The sequence below is a fragment of the Arvicola amphibius genome, chromosome 12 (assembly GCF_903992535.2).
Source record: "Arvicola amphibius chromosome 12, mArvAmp1.2, whole genome shotgun sequence".
In the NCBI taxonomy this organism is placed as follows: Eukaryota; Metazoa; Chordata; class Mammalia; order Rodentia; family Cricetidae; genus Arvicola; species Arvicola amphibius.
Genome location: NC_052058.2, coordinates 23,229,738 through 23,242,672, shown reverse-complemented (window position 1 = coordinate 23,242,672; position 12,935 = coordinate 23,229,738). Strand labels below are relative to the sequence as shown.

At 42.4% G+C, this 12,935-nt stretch overlaps 1 protein-coding gene across 1 annotated transcript in view; it reads right to left on the bottom strand.

Annotated features, from left to right (window-relative positions):
• Positions 1-671: 671 nt before the first annotated feature.
• Atf6 (activating transcription factor 6) overlaps positions 672-12,935 on the bottom strand; it is a 158,799-nt gene continuing 146,535 nt past the window's right edge. The window contains exon 16 of the mRNA XM_038349564.1: positions 672-1,863. Within this exon, the coding sequence (XP_038205492.1) occupies positions 1,655-1,863 (209 nt within the window). The 3' untranslated portion in view covers positions 672-1,654. The remainder of the gene's footprint in view (positions 1,864-12,935) is intronic.

Sequence of the window (12,935 nt, the reverse complement as noted above, 5' to 3'; positions counted from 1 at the left end):
AATTCACCAAAGAGCCCATCAGGATGAACTGTGGCACTGAATTCCAAAGGTTTGCACTGTAGAAAAAGGAGGTGGCTGCATTACTGGAACCCCAGATTCCCAGGGAAAACAGCAAGAGTGGCCCTGCCCCAAGATCATCTTACTAGCTTGGGGGACAGCAACAATGTCCAGAAAATGGTTGTTGGTGAGGGGCCAGGCATCATGGGGTCACAAGAAGAAAACAAGCAGACTGCATACAACCCTTTAGGGCTGTGTGGACTGGAAAGGAAACACCTGACAAAGGCTTGCAAGCCAACTGTGAAAATTCTATCAAAAGCTCTGAAGGGGTTCTCACTTCACAAGGACGGCAGTACATAAGGAAGAGTGGGAGTCCCAGCACCCATTTCTGTGAATTTACCAGTGTACAAAGTACGGCAGAATATGAAAGCTGCTTGGTATGGTAAGGGAAGCAGGCAAAACGCAATAAAAGGTATATGAATATAACTTTTGATTTTCATTTTATTTTATTGTTTTGAGATGATCTTTCTATATAGCTTTGGCTGTCCTGGAACTCAATATGTAGACCAGGCCAACCTTAAACGTAGAGGCTGCCCTGATGGTGTAAATCATGCCTCCTAAGTGGTGCTAACATTAAAGGCATATGCCCAGCTATAGCTTTTTTTCTTCTTTCCTTCCTTTCCTTCCTTGTTTGCAAATTTTTGCCACAATATGGCACAGCCTCTCAGTGGGAATCTATGCTTGCTGTGTGCGTAGTCAGTTTTTAAGGGAAAACTCTCTAGTCTTGCTTAAATCTGAAGTCACCTCCAAGGTCCTTTGTCAAGTTTGGTTTCACAGGAGTGTGTCCTAGGCCGAGGATTCACAATGAAAGGGAATCATTTGTCCTGAGGTCCTTAGGATCTGTGCTGATTGCAGCACTCCAAGAGAAAAAGGGAGCTGTGGCTCTAAACTTACACTGCCCAGCTCAGCTCCCAGTGTTTGAACACAAGTGTACACAGACTCACCGCCTCTCCTGTACTCTACAACTGGCCTTCCCTCGCCTTCTTCCAGTGTGCGGCTCACTCTCTGACCCCACGACAGTTATTTGTTCAGGGCTGAACCACAAATCACAAGCAAAAATAAACTCTACCAACTGGGGACAACTCCTTTACCCAAAATTCCAAACTGTTTTGACTCTTTGTGGGATGTTTTTGGCTGTTTAGCTTTTTGAAATGTGTTTTCTCAAGTGTAATATTCAGAATGAATTTGAAGGAGAGAGAAAGCCAATTGGTGGAAACCACATGAGCATGTGTTCTAAAGCTTTAAATGAAAATCGCTTTACTGTGCAAGGGAGTGCAGTGGACAAAAGAGGAGGTGGGTCGCATCTGAAGGAAGACGACTAAGAACAAACATATCCAGTAGGAAAAGCAGTGCGGAAAAACACAACAGAATAACCAACACCAGGCGACACTTCGACACGGCTGCACTGCCGAGAGGACTTCTCTGACTAGCGTGGTCCACACAGTGGGCAGACGGTGAAAATCAGAGCAGCTTCTTGTTCTTGTCTCTCTTTCCCTGAGTCGCAGCACGAGGCAGTCCTCCACGTGCCACGGGGCAGAGAGCAGCACTCCTCACCGGCTCTTCACTCCTCTGCTTTCTCTCCAGTGCAGCTCGAGTACTACTGTAACGACTCAGGAATGGTGCTCACCACATGGGTCGTCTCTGTGGCTGTGGGAGGGGGACCAAAGAAGGTGCTGGTTTGGTTCCTCTGATGATCTCGGAGGTAAGGAGGAACAGAGGAGCTTTTGATGTGGAGGATCCTGGTGTCCATCACCTGACAGTCAATCTGCATCATCACTTCATAGTCCTGCCCATTGATCACGTTATCTGGAGAGCAGACACAGGGTTAGACAGTCAGCAGGGTGCGAGCCATCACTACTCTTCCAAGGATGGAGAGGAGTTATTAGTTCTTTCCTCAGGTCTAGTTCCCCAAGGGTCTTCTGTGCCCTTACCTCCATCTGTGGAGACTGTGACACCAGTCAGCTGAAGAGGAGGAGCAACCACGTCGTCCCAACAAGGAAGACACGGTCAGGCCCTCAGACCTCCCATCTCACTGGAGTCCGTATTTTAAGGATCACTTACATTTGTGCTTCAGTTGCTCACCTGTGCTTAACCTGCACCTCCCCTGGACAGGCTTCTGGACTCCTCGCTCCACGGTGTTTTCTCGACTGCATCTCTGCCCTCGACACCCATTGTCTGTCTCTCATTCTTACTTTACTGCCCTCTTCCTCCCCGTGCCACCACTTACATTCTCATACCTTCAAGTCCAAAGCACCAGGAACTACATGTTCCCACAGGTACCCTAGGACTACTGCTGCTAAACCGTACTGGGGCACCAGTGATGTACACAGTGAGCATGACCCAAACTCCCAAGAACACTGGGATGTCTTCAGAGGGAGGTAATTAAAGCCTAAGAGTGGAGGCTATTTGCTCAATAAAATCACAGCAGAAAATATCCAAGCCCAGAAAAGGAAATGGACATCTGAACACACAAGCATTTAGAGCCCCAAAGAGCTATGACCAGGCAATCTTTCCATGACACATACAATCACAGTTAAGGTGTGTTAGTGTTTCTGTTGCTGTGATAAAATACCCAGACATGGGAAACTTAAGAAAGGAAGAGTTATTCTGCCTCACAGTACAAGGTACGTCCACCATGGAGAAGAAGCCAGGATGGCAGAAGCCTGAGGCGGCTGGTGACATTGCACCCGCAGGCAAGAATCAGACAGAGGTGAATGCACACTGCACACTGCTGCGTAGCTCTTGCTCTCCATTTTCACAGTCCAGGATCCCATCCAGGGAACAGCCCCACCCAACAGAGGGAGTATGTCATCACACCTTTATTAAAGCAATCAAGAAACTTCCCGTAGCCACGGCCAAAGGCCCATCTCTCAGGTTATTATAGATTCTGTCAAATTGACAACACTAACTGTTACAGATGTCAAAAGTGCAAAGCTAAGAAACAATATTAAAAGGTGCAAGGGAAAATGCTGATTCACACACAAATGAGACATATCAGAATAACATCAGATTTCATGTTGGCAACCCTAAAAGCCAAGAAAGCATGGAATGATATTCTTTAAGCACTAATCATAAAGAACTCATGAACACAATACCTAAAAAGTTATTTCTTGACATTTCCAGATAACCACAGACTAAGGCAATCAATGACAACCTAGCCAGCATTGCAGAAAAACTTAAAGGAATACTGTGCACTAAGAAAGGAGAATCTTATCCATGAGACAAAGGAGAGCTGAGAAGAAGTTCATTATGCACAACACAGGAAATCTCTAATACTAATGGGAGGAAGAAAATAACTACCAATAACTCAACCAACCAGAACAGCCAATGGTTGTTGATTGGTGCCAAAACTACCACCAAACAACCAATGGAAATAGCAAGCCCCTCTCTTTAATAACCTTAAAAGCAATGACCGCAACTAACCATTGAAATAATACAAATTGATTGGATTAAAAATAAGCATCATTACTTGTCTCCAAGAAACATAACTTGGGGTGCTGTCACAACGACGAGCAAGTATGTGTTGGAGAATGGGAGAGAAAGAGAAGTTGAGTGTTTGTGTGCTATGAAGAAAGGTGAAAGGGGAGATGTGATGGTGATGAGGAACAGCCTGAAGTGAGAGGCCTATGCTGCCACCCAAGGCGCCAGCAGTGGCATGGGCGCAGGAGAGCTGATGGGCTGACCAACTCGGCTACCACCCAGGCCTTTATCCAGGGCTTTAAGTTGACTTACCCCAACATCTATCCCATTGGCCCAGTTGAACCATAGCTGCAGGATCTTCACGACTTAGAACAATAGCAGGATATCTGAGAGAAGTCTCGGTGAGGATTGGGTATTGATGGTGGACCAGAAACCTGAGGCCTTGAACCAGACCAATAACTCATTGCAATGAACATCTTCAAGTAAAGCTATCTGGGCAAAAGGATCTACTGCGTGACAGCTTCCAATGGTGCTATGAGAGATGAGTGTGTGATAAGGGGATGGAAAGGATGGAGGAGCGGAGTGGCACGTGCCCAGAAGAAATGGAGAGGCAACAGCTGTGACGGGTGCGAGAGAAGACTGTGGTTGACAGGGGTGCAGGTCGTTGCCCGGAGGGGTTGGCAAGATGTTTTTGTTGTTGTGTTGCTTTTTAATTTTAACTTTTTAATTTTGTTTTGGCAGAGGGAGGTTACAAGGGTGGAGGTGGATATGGAAGAACTGGGAAATGAGTAGGATTAGGGTGTATGATGTGAAATTCACAAAGAATCAATGAAAAATGATGTTATTAATAGAGAGATGGAGAGGGAAAGAGAAACACAACTCACTGGCAAAATTATCTACAAACTAAAAGTCAAAGGATGGAATCAACCTTCCCAGCAAATATCAACAGGCTGGCAGTGCTGGTAAAGCAGACTTCAAACAAAACCTCATCAGAAGAATAAGCCAGGACCAATGAGCAAAGGGAACACACTGAAGATCATACATCAGGACAAAGATAATCTCATTTCAGGGATGCAAAGTTGGATCAACATGTGCAAATCAATAAATGTAACACAACATGCAAATAGACTTAAAAGACAGAAATGAATTAACCATCTCAATAGATACAGAAAAGGTATCTGACAAAAGTTCTATTGCCTTCATGATAAAAATCTTGAAGAAAGTAGGAGCAGAAGGAATATTCCATACAAAGGGAATATATAACAAACCTAGAGTCAATGTTATGATAAATAGGGAAAAAGCATTGTTTTCTGAAATCTGGAAAGATATATGGGTGCCTTCTTTCTTCTCAATAGAATGCTCAAAGTCTTAGCTAGAGCAATAAGGAAAGAAATAAAAGGGATATAAACAGCAAACTGACTCAACTGACCCTATTTCAGGTGACACCATTCTCTACATAAAAAAACCTATGGGTTTCACTTCTCAAGGTACAGCGAAGACGACAAGACCCTTAGATCTGTGTTTTCAGCAATGGAGCAGGATGCAAAATCAACCTGCTAAAATCAGTAGTTTTCCTATATACCAACAACAATGAATTTACCAAGAAACTAAGAACAATTATCCCATTCAAAATAGCCTCAATTACAACAGTAAGAAAATCCCTAGGAATATGTCTAACCAAGAAGGTAAGAGGACTCTATAATCAAAATTCTAAGGCACCAAAGAAAGAAGCTAAATATACTAGAAAATATAAATACTATCCATGTTTATAGATCAGCAGAATATTATGAAAATGGCTATATATTGCCAAATATAGTCTATGATATACTATGTGTATCTATATAGACCATCTGCATAGTGTATCTATAAAGTTTTATTTAGCAAATGTATAGCTGATTGAACCTGTTTATGCATCTCCACCCTTTGTGTTTCTGGTGTAAACCACTTGGGCTCTGCCTTATAACCAGCTTGATAAGTCCTTTACTAAGTAGCTCCTGAAGGGTTGTACATTTTGAAAAAGAAAACTTTATTAAATCAAAGCAAAAATAAAAAGGTTTTGCACAGCAAAGGAAACTATCAGCATATTAACCCTCCCTCCAAAAAAAACTTTGCCAGCTATACTTCAGACAGGGTTAGTATTTAGAATATATTTAAAAAAACTGTAAAAATTAAAACACCCAAATTACCCCCCCCCAAAAAAAACATTGCCAGCTATAGTTGAGACAGGGTTAGTATCTAGAACATATAAAAATAACTGTAAAAATTAAAATACCCCAAATTCCAATCAGTCAACAAACACTCTAATGAACAGGACTTCTCGAAAGAAACACAAATGACCCCACAAGAATTTGTAAAAGTATTCAACATCCTAGTTACCAATAAAATGCAAATTAAAGCTACCTAAGGATTCCACCTCACTCCAGTCAGATGGCGAAGATCAACAAAGCAACACAAATGCTAGTGAGGACGGAGGAAAGACGAAGCCTTCTCCCGGACCGGGGGAGTATAAGCTGCACATCCACTATTGGAATCAATACAGAGGCTTGTCACAAAGACAGAATCATAGGACCCAGCTATATCTTTCTTGGGTATGTATGCCTCAGAAAGGTTTCTGGGTCCGAAGAGATAACTAACTGCTGAAGTATTCACAATAACTAAGAAGCCCATCAGCAGATACATGAATAAAGAAAACATTGTACATATATACAATGGAACCTTACTTGATCAGGAAGAAAAGTGACATCATGATATTTTCAGGAAAATGGGTGAGACTACAAATTGTTATGTGAAGTAAAATAAGTCAGACTCACAAAGAAATACTGCATGTTTTCTTTTGTATATGAATCTTAGATTTTAATTACATGTATATATGGGTGTGTGTGTGCGCACACACATGTGTGCGTATGTATGGGGGGAATGGGGACATGTCATGAAACTAGAAAGGGAACCATGGAAGTGGAAAAAGGTCTTAGGACGAAGAGACAAGACGAAGAGTAACAGAATACAAGTGACTTGAGAGCTGGGGTGGGGAACAGGAACAACAAAAACAAAGAATGTTTGCAATGCCTTAATAAAACCCAATACTGCAACACTCTTTTCTAAAATACTGAAAGTGTTATTTATGGTTTTAAACACAAGGGCTGGAATCACTGTGAGAGCTAACATCACATGGCACCAGTGTGCAGACACTGTGTTTTATATGCACATAGTGAATTACATTTTAGAGCAACTGGATCAGAAGGTTTAGAGTAGGGCAGAGCAAGGGGAGAACACTTAAGCCCATATTTTGCCCTTCAACGATGGAGAGAACTGTTAAAGGAACAAACCATATGGGTGGTAAAGAGACCTTCATCAGGGAGATTAGTCCCCTTACCCGTACAGTTCCTAAAGATTTGCTTATTTATGTATATGAGTGTTTTGACTGTATGTACATCTGCACACCAGAAGAAGTCATCAGGGACTACAATTATAGATGGTCATAAGCTGCCTTGTGGGTGCTGGGAATTGATCTCAGGACCTCTGGAAGAGCAGCCTGTGCTCTTAACCACTGAGCCATTTCTCCTGCCCCACCAGTACAGCTTCTAACTCTATTTGATTCTCCTAATTGTGTATTTAACAGTGAAGACAGAAAAGAACTCATGGACATCTGATAGTTATGCTCTTTCTCAGGGATCACTGGATCACCACTACAGCCATACCATAGTAGGACAATACACATTTCCAGAGTTCCAGATCCCATGCCCAAGTGCAGTTCCAGTGTCAGACTGAAGGGGGGAGCTTAATTCTTACAGACAGTAGTGGTATCTCTAAGGAACACAAAGCCATGTAGAGTCCTGCTAAATACATACACAGGGTTACTCTACCACGAATTTAAAGATTGGTTTTCATCATTCTTATTTTGCATGTGAGCACTTGTGTGCTCATGTGCATGTGAATGTGTACGCACGTGCGCGCGCACACACACACAGGCAGGTACCAGATGAAAGTGAGATCCCCTGGAGTTGGAGTTCTGGTGATAGTGAGCCACCTGGCTGTTGTGGGATATTTTGATCGTACTCTGACACTCAAGACTGTCAATAAAGTTTACTTTAAATCATAGGGCTACTAGCGGACCAAAATTTTTTTTGATAAGGAATAATTAGATAAATGCTTCACCTGATGCGGGTGCTGGAAACCGAATTCCAGTCCTTTGGAAAAGCAGCATGTGCTCTTAGCCCCTGAATCATCCTTGTAGCCTCCATTAGCATGAATTTGAAATACTCAGATACATACTCCCCACTTGCTTCCTAAGAGGATGAAAGCCTTTTACTTCAGGGCCAAATTACTCATTTGTATTCCTGGGTGGTCATTTTCCAAGTTGTAGTAAAATGAAATGATGAGAGAATTATAAACAGATAATATTTCTCAATCTCAGCTGAATATCCACGGCACTACAGCAGAAGCTCGGAGAACTTGGAAGACTGCTCAGTAGTCAACGTGGCATCTGATTTTGCATTTCTATCTGTCAATCTGGAGCTGTGTTTCTGGGACAGCCGACTCATCTTTCTATCATCATCATACAAAGCCAAATAGTACCTTTTAAATTTGAATACTTTTTAGTGACAAAGAGCTCAGATTAAAAGTAAAATTCTTCCTGTCCCATTATCCTTTCTTTGAACTTTTACACTAGATATGGCAAGCATTTTGGAAGAAAACCCAAAGTTTGACATCTGGTCTTCAGACTCCACTGCTGTGTTTGGGGAAAGTGAGCCATAAGGCTTGTCACACAGAAAGGTGGGACAGCTTGAGACATCTAGTCTGGGGTGTTTTCACTGGAATCTAATACACACACTTCAGAGACTCTATACAGTCTCTGAACTGTAAAAAAAAAAAAACTGTTTTGGAAAACAGAGCCTATTAGATTCTTAAAAATTAAAAAATAAAAATTATTAAAAAAGAAACCAATAGATAAATCTAATAACCTATTCATTTTATACTGTACGATACATTTCTTCTATTGTAAATCCAAGGGAAAATATCCCCGTGCCCTAATAGGTTAGTCATTGCCTAAAACATTCTCATTGGTGATCACTTTCCCCTTACAACCCTTGTAAGTCTCTTCAATTATAACTGAAGCTAATTTCCTTCTTTTCAGCCTTACCAGAAATGCAGAACAGCTGGCTGCTGCTGTGCACCAACTAACCTTTTCTCTAAGGCCACTGCTATAGCAGCTTAACATTAATTTTCCAGGTTGTGACTCCATGCAATGGCTTTCAAATTATTTATCGTCATACAACTAAATTTGAATGTCTAGAAGTTAGCTTGTGTTTCACATTGAATTATTTTCCAGAAAGTAGAAGATGGAAGAAAGACATTCTGTTAATGTATTTGGAATCATTTCATTTAGCACATGTGACCAGGTTCAGATTTCAAGACGCCACACCAGCCATTTCCTTTTGGAAGCACAGTCAGTCACTGTGTGGTGTGTGTGTCTGTGTGCTGTGTGTCTGTGTATGAATGCACACATGCACTGAAGCACAGAAGATCAAATAATGGAAAACACATGTCAGAGACATGAAATACATATTACTAACTTTTACTTTTTTTCCCCCAACTAACTCAGAATCCAGATGACAGTGTAAGATCAGATGGGGCTCTCTAAGGTAGTTTCAAGCACCTGCAGCAGACATTAGATCCGCATCCCTGCTGGAGTTTAAACTGATAACTAGAGTTCTTTAATGCCTTAAATAGCAAGACGAGATGAAAAACCTAAAAATCTAAGTTCTAAAAGAAAACTAAAGTTTGGATTACGAATCTAGGAGCTCCTAGCTATGGCTAAAATGACACTGTTGTCCTAAATCCAACCAGGAGGCTCAGGGTAACTCTGGTCTTGGTGGCTTTAAAATAATCCTGTTCTTCACTCCCTCCTCCTGATGGTGAGCTAGGCCAGGGTGACTAAGATAAATGCTAGAAGACCATACCAGAACTAGACAGTAAACGAAGGCAGTGGAATTGAGGAAACCCCTCTGTAAGACATGCTCGACACATTCCTGCAACGTTGGGACTGAATGCAGGGTCTCTACCACTGAGCTATGCTGCCAGCCCTGGATATTTTTATGATATGCCATTAGGCGTCACTAAGTTCCCAACATCTCTAAGGACAGGAGACTATGGCAGCACTGGTCTGCTCTGGGAGATCTTACAAAACAGTCTTGGTTTCATACAGAATGAGGTTGTCACCGTTACTGATGCTTGAATTGCTGCAACTAAAGGAGGACAGACTGAGAAAGAGGCTCATGGTTACTCAGTGTAAAACAAACTGGCATCCCACAGCCCAGGCTGGCTTTAAACTTCAGGCAATTCTCCTGCTTCACCCTTTCCAATGCTGAGATTAAAGGTGTGAGTCACCATGCTGGTCCAGGGTAACCTGATCTTGCCTAGGTCCCTATGGTGCTGTTTACACAGTGAGCAAAGAAGAGCAGGAGCTGTACCATTCACTGCAGGAACAGCAGAAGAGGCCCCTGCTCCTTCTTTAAGACGCTGCCCTTGGTTACCAGGTGAGCACCTCTGGAAAGCACAGCACCTTCAACTGATGCCAACAATTCGCTACTCAGTGTGAATACTGATCTAAGCAGGTCCTGAGAGAGGGCCTGAAGACTCGGGTTAGCCTCAGAGAGCAGGGGAGGGAGGGCCCTGAGAAAGAAACAGGGTCAGAATGCCAGCGGCTGGGACAGAGCACATATTTTAACAATGATGTCTTCAGTGTTAATGTGAAGGGCTCTGCTAAGATGGAGTCATGGGTCTCCCGATGAGAGGAACATGGTAACATTAGGTTAAGGAGCTGAGACCCAAGTTATGTAAAAAAGACCCATAAACCTTTCTCCCTCTCCAAATGTACACTTAACTTAAAAAGGAAGGAAGGAAGGAAGGAAGGAAGGAAGGAAGGAAGGAAGGAAGGAAGGAAGGAAAGCAGAGGGAGGGAGGGAAAGAAAGTCATGCCTGTCTGGGAAACAGAGGAGTCACAGTGCAGTGAAGGGGCTCTGGGCTGACGCTTCTACCAACAGATACATGGAAACCACAACATTCTCAAAAACACCCACCTTGTGTGCTGGGACTTTTGAAGCACACAGAATTAGACAGAACTCTGAACCAAGCCTGGTAAAATGAATAAACTGAATATTTTACATTTAAAATCCATCAGGCAAATAAAAAGGAGAAGAGATGAAAGGCAGCACGCACGAGCACCAGAATGTGTTTCTGAATGCTCAGAAGGGGCGGCAAAGCCAGGAAAGGTGTCTGAACATTCCAGGCAATGTGGAATTCTGAACAGCTTGTAAACACACAATAACTGAATTAAGCATAGTCTGCCAAGGGGCTATTAGTTGAGAGATGACTAACACAAAAACAAGAACTCTGACCGTAAACAGAACTAAATAACCAAAACTAACATAAAGCCTAACTTTTAAAAGTGACAAGACTTGACTCGAGTTTTGTAAAGAAGTACATATAAGAGAGACTTATTTACTTGTTACTGTGTGTATGTTTACCTGTATGTCTGTGCACTATGTGTGGCAGTACCTGGTGACTGTAGAGACCAGAAGAAGGTGTCTGATCCCTTGGAATTGCAGTTATAGATGGTTTACAGCTGTCAATGTAGGTGCTAAGAACTGAACCTATGACCTATGAAAGGACACCCAGGACTGAGCCACCTCTCCATCGCCAAAGACCGACTCTCATCTAGAATCAGACACCAATTCTAAGGAAGCAGTTGCTTACTATGTAGCCTTAGCTAGCCTGGAACTCACTATGTAGATGAGGCTAACCTTGAACTCATCCAGATCTGCTTGCCTTGGCCTCCTGAGCACTGGGATTAAAGGCATGCTTCACCATACCCAGCCTCCTTTACTTGCATTTAAAAAAAAAAAAAAAGAATCAGTGAATGGGAATTCCACCTTCTTTCCAGAAGGTCAAGACGGACTGTGCAACACTCCTGTCCACGGTGTCAGGCAGGCTCGGCCGCTACAAGATCACGGATAAAGAACTCCAGACCATGGGAGAATCTTAAAAGATAACGAGGCCTCGTAAGACCAATTATTCTCAGTTTATCAAAACCCTGGCATATTTTTTGATCATAAAGTAGAACCATAACATGTTTTGGGCCTCTTTGCTCCTTGGTGCTTGAGAATCTGCCATGATCATGAAATGATAAGTGAACGTCTGTACTAGGAAGTCTATGCCCAGTCCTCTCCTTCAGAGGAGACAGCTGTGACTGACAGGCTTCTTCCTGCTGACGGATGGCAGCAGGACTCAGGGCAGAAGTTCAAGAAACCCTTGCCAAAAAGGACAAGACCACACCAGATGCTGTCTTTACATTTGGATACAGAGTCCATTTCAGCAGTGGCAAGATAATTAGTTTGCTGTGACTGTGCGGGGTGAAATGAACCCCAACAGACCTACAAGACATGGTCTTCATGAGAAGAAAACAAAAAACAACGAAAGGAACTCTGAGAACAGAAGGATCTGGAAAGTCAAGGAGACTGCAAAGACCAAAACTATCCCCACAAATGTTTCTGGGCATTGAGTGATGGTAGGGGAAAGACTGCACAGTCATGAAGGGGCAAAATTCTGAGAGGACCAAGAAACTGTAAAAATTATATATACATAATTATGTATTTAATAGAGCTTATACAATATGATTCAGAAAAACTCATTCAAAAGTAGAAACACCTGTGAAAAGGTTAAAATGAATGGAATTGAGATGATATAATTTTAGATAATTTAATAAATTTCATTTTCTTATAAATAGAAATATACAGAAAGCAGTTTATGTAATAGTGAAGGCAACTGTTCCTCATGCTTTTCTTTGTTTTCTAAGAAAAATTGTGTGTCTCTCCATTCCACACCTGGCTAGGTATACAGTGTCTTGGAACACAGACAAATTTGGGAGGTGGAAGTTAGCAATCTCCTGAGGTTTCACAGAAACAGCTCAGTGGGCTTAATTTCACAGAGACAAGCTCCTAGAAGGAACCACACTAAGTCAGCTCCCTGGGGACAGGCATTTTTGTCATTGCGGAATCCTTACTGTACACAGAAGATTCACTTATCAGCATTTATTGGAATAGATCAATGTGTAGAAATAATCCGAAAGAGGCTGACTTAAAGAGGGTGCAGGTTGAAATGAATACTCAGAGAACTGTGCTAAGCAGAGGTGAAAGCCACCTCAAGTATATATCCTAGAGATTCAGTTTTAGATATGTATACATGTGCATATCATGTGTATATCTGTGTATGTATGTACATATGTGTGAGCAGGTGCATGTACTTGTACATATGCTCATGCATGTGGAGGCAGAGGACAGACTCTGAGCCATCTCTTTAGTTTTGAGACAGGATCTCTCACTGGCCGAGCTTGCCAAGCAGGCGAGGCAGTTGTGCAGTACGCCTCAGGCATCCTTCCTGTATCCACTTGCCCAAATGTG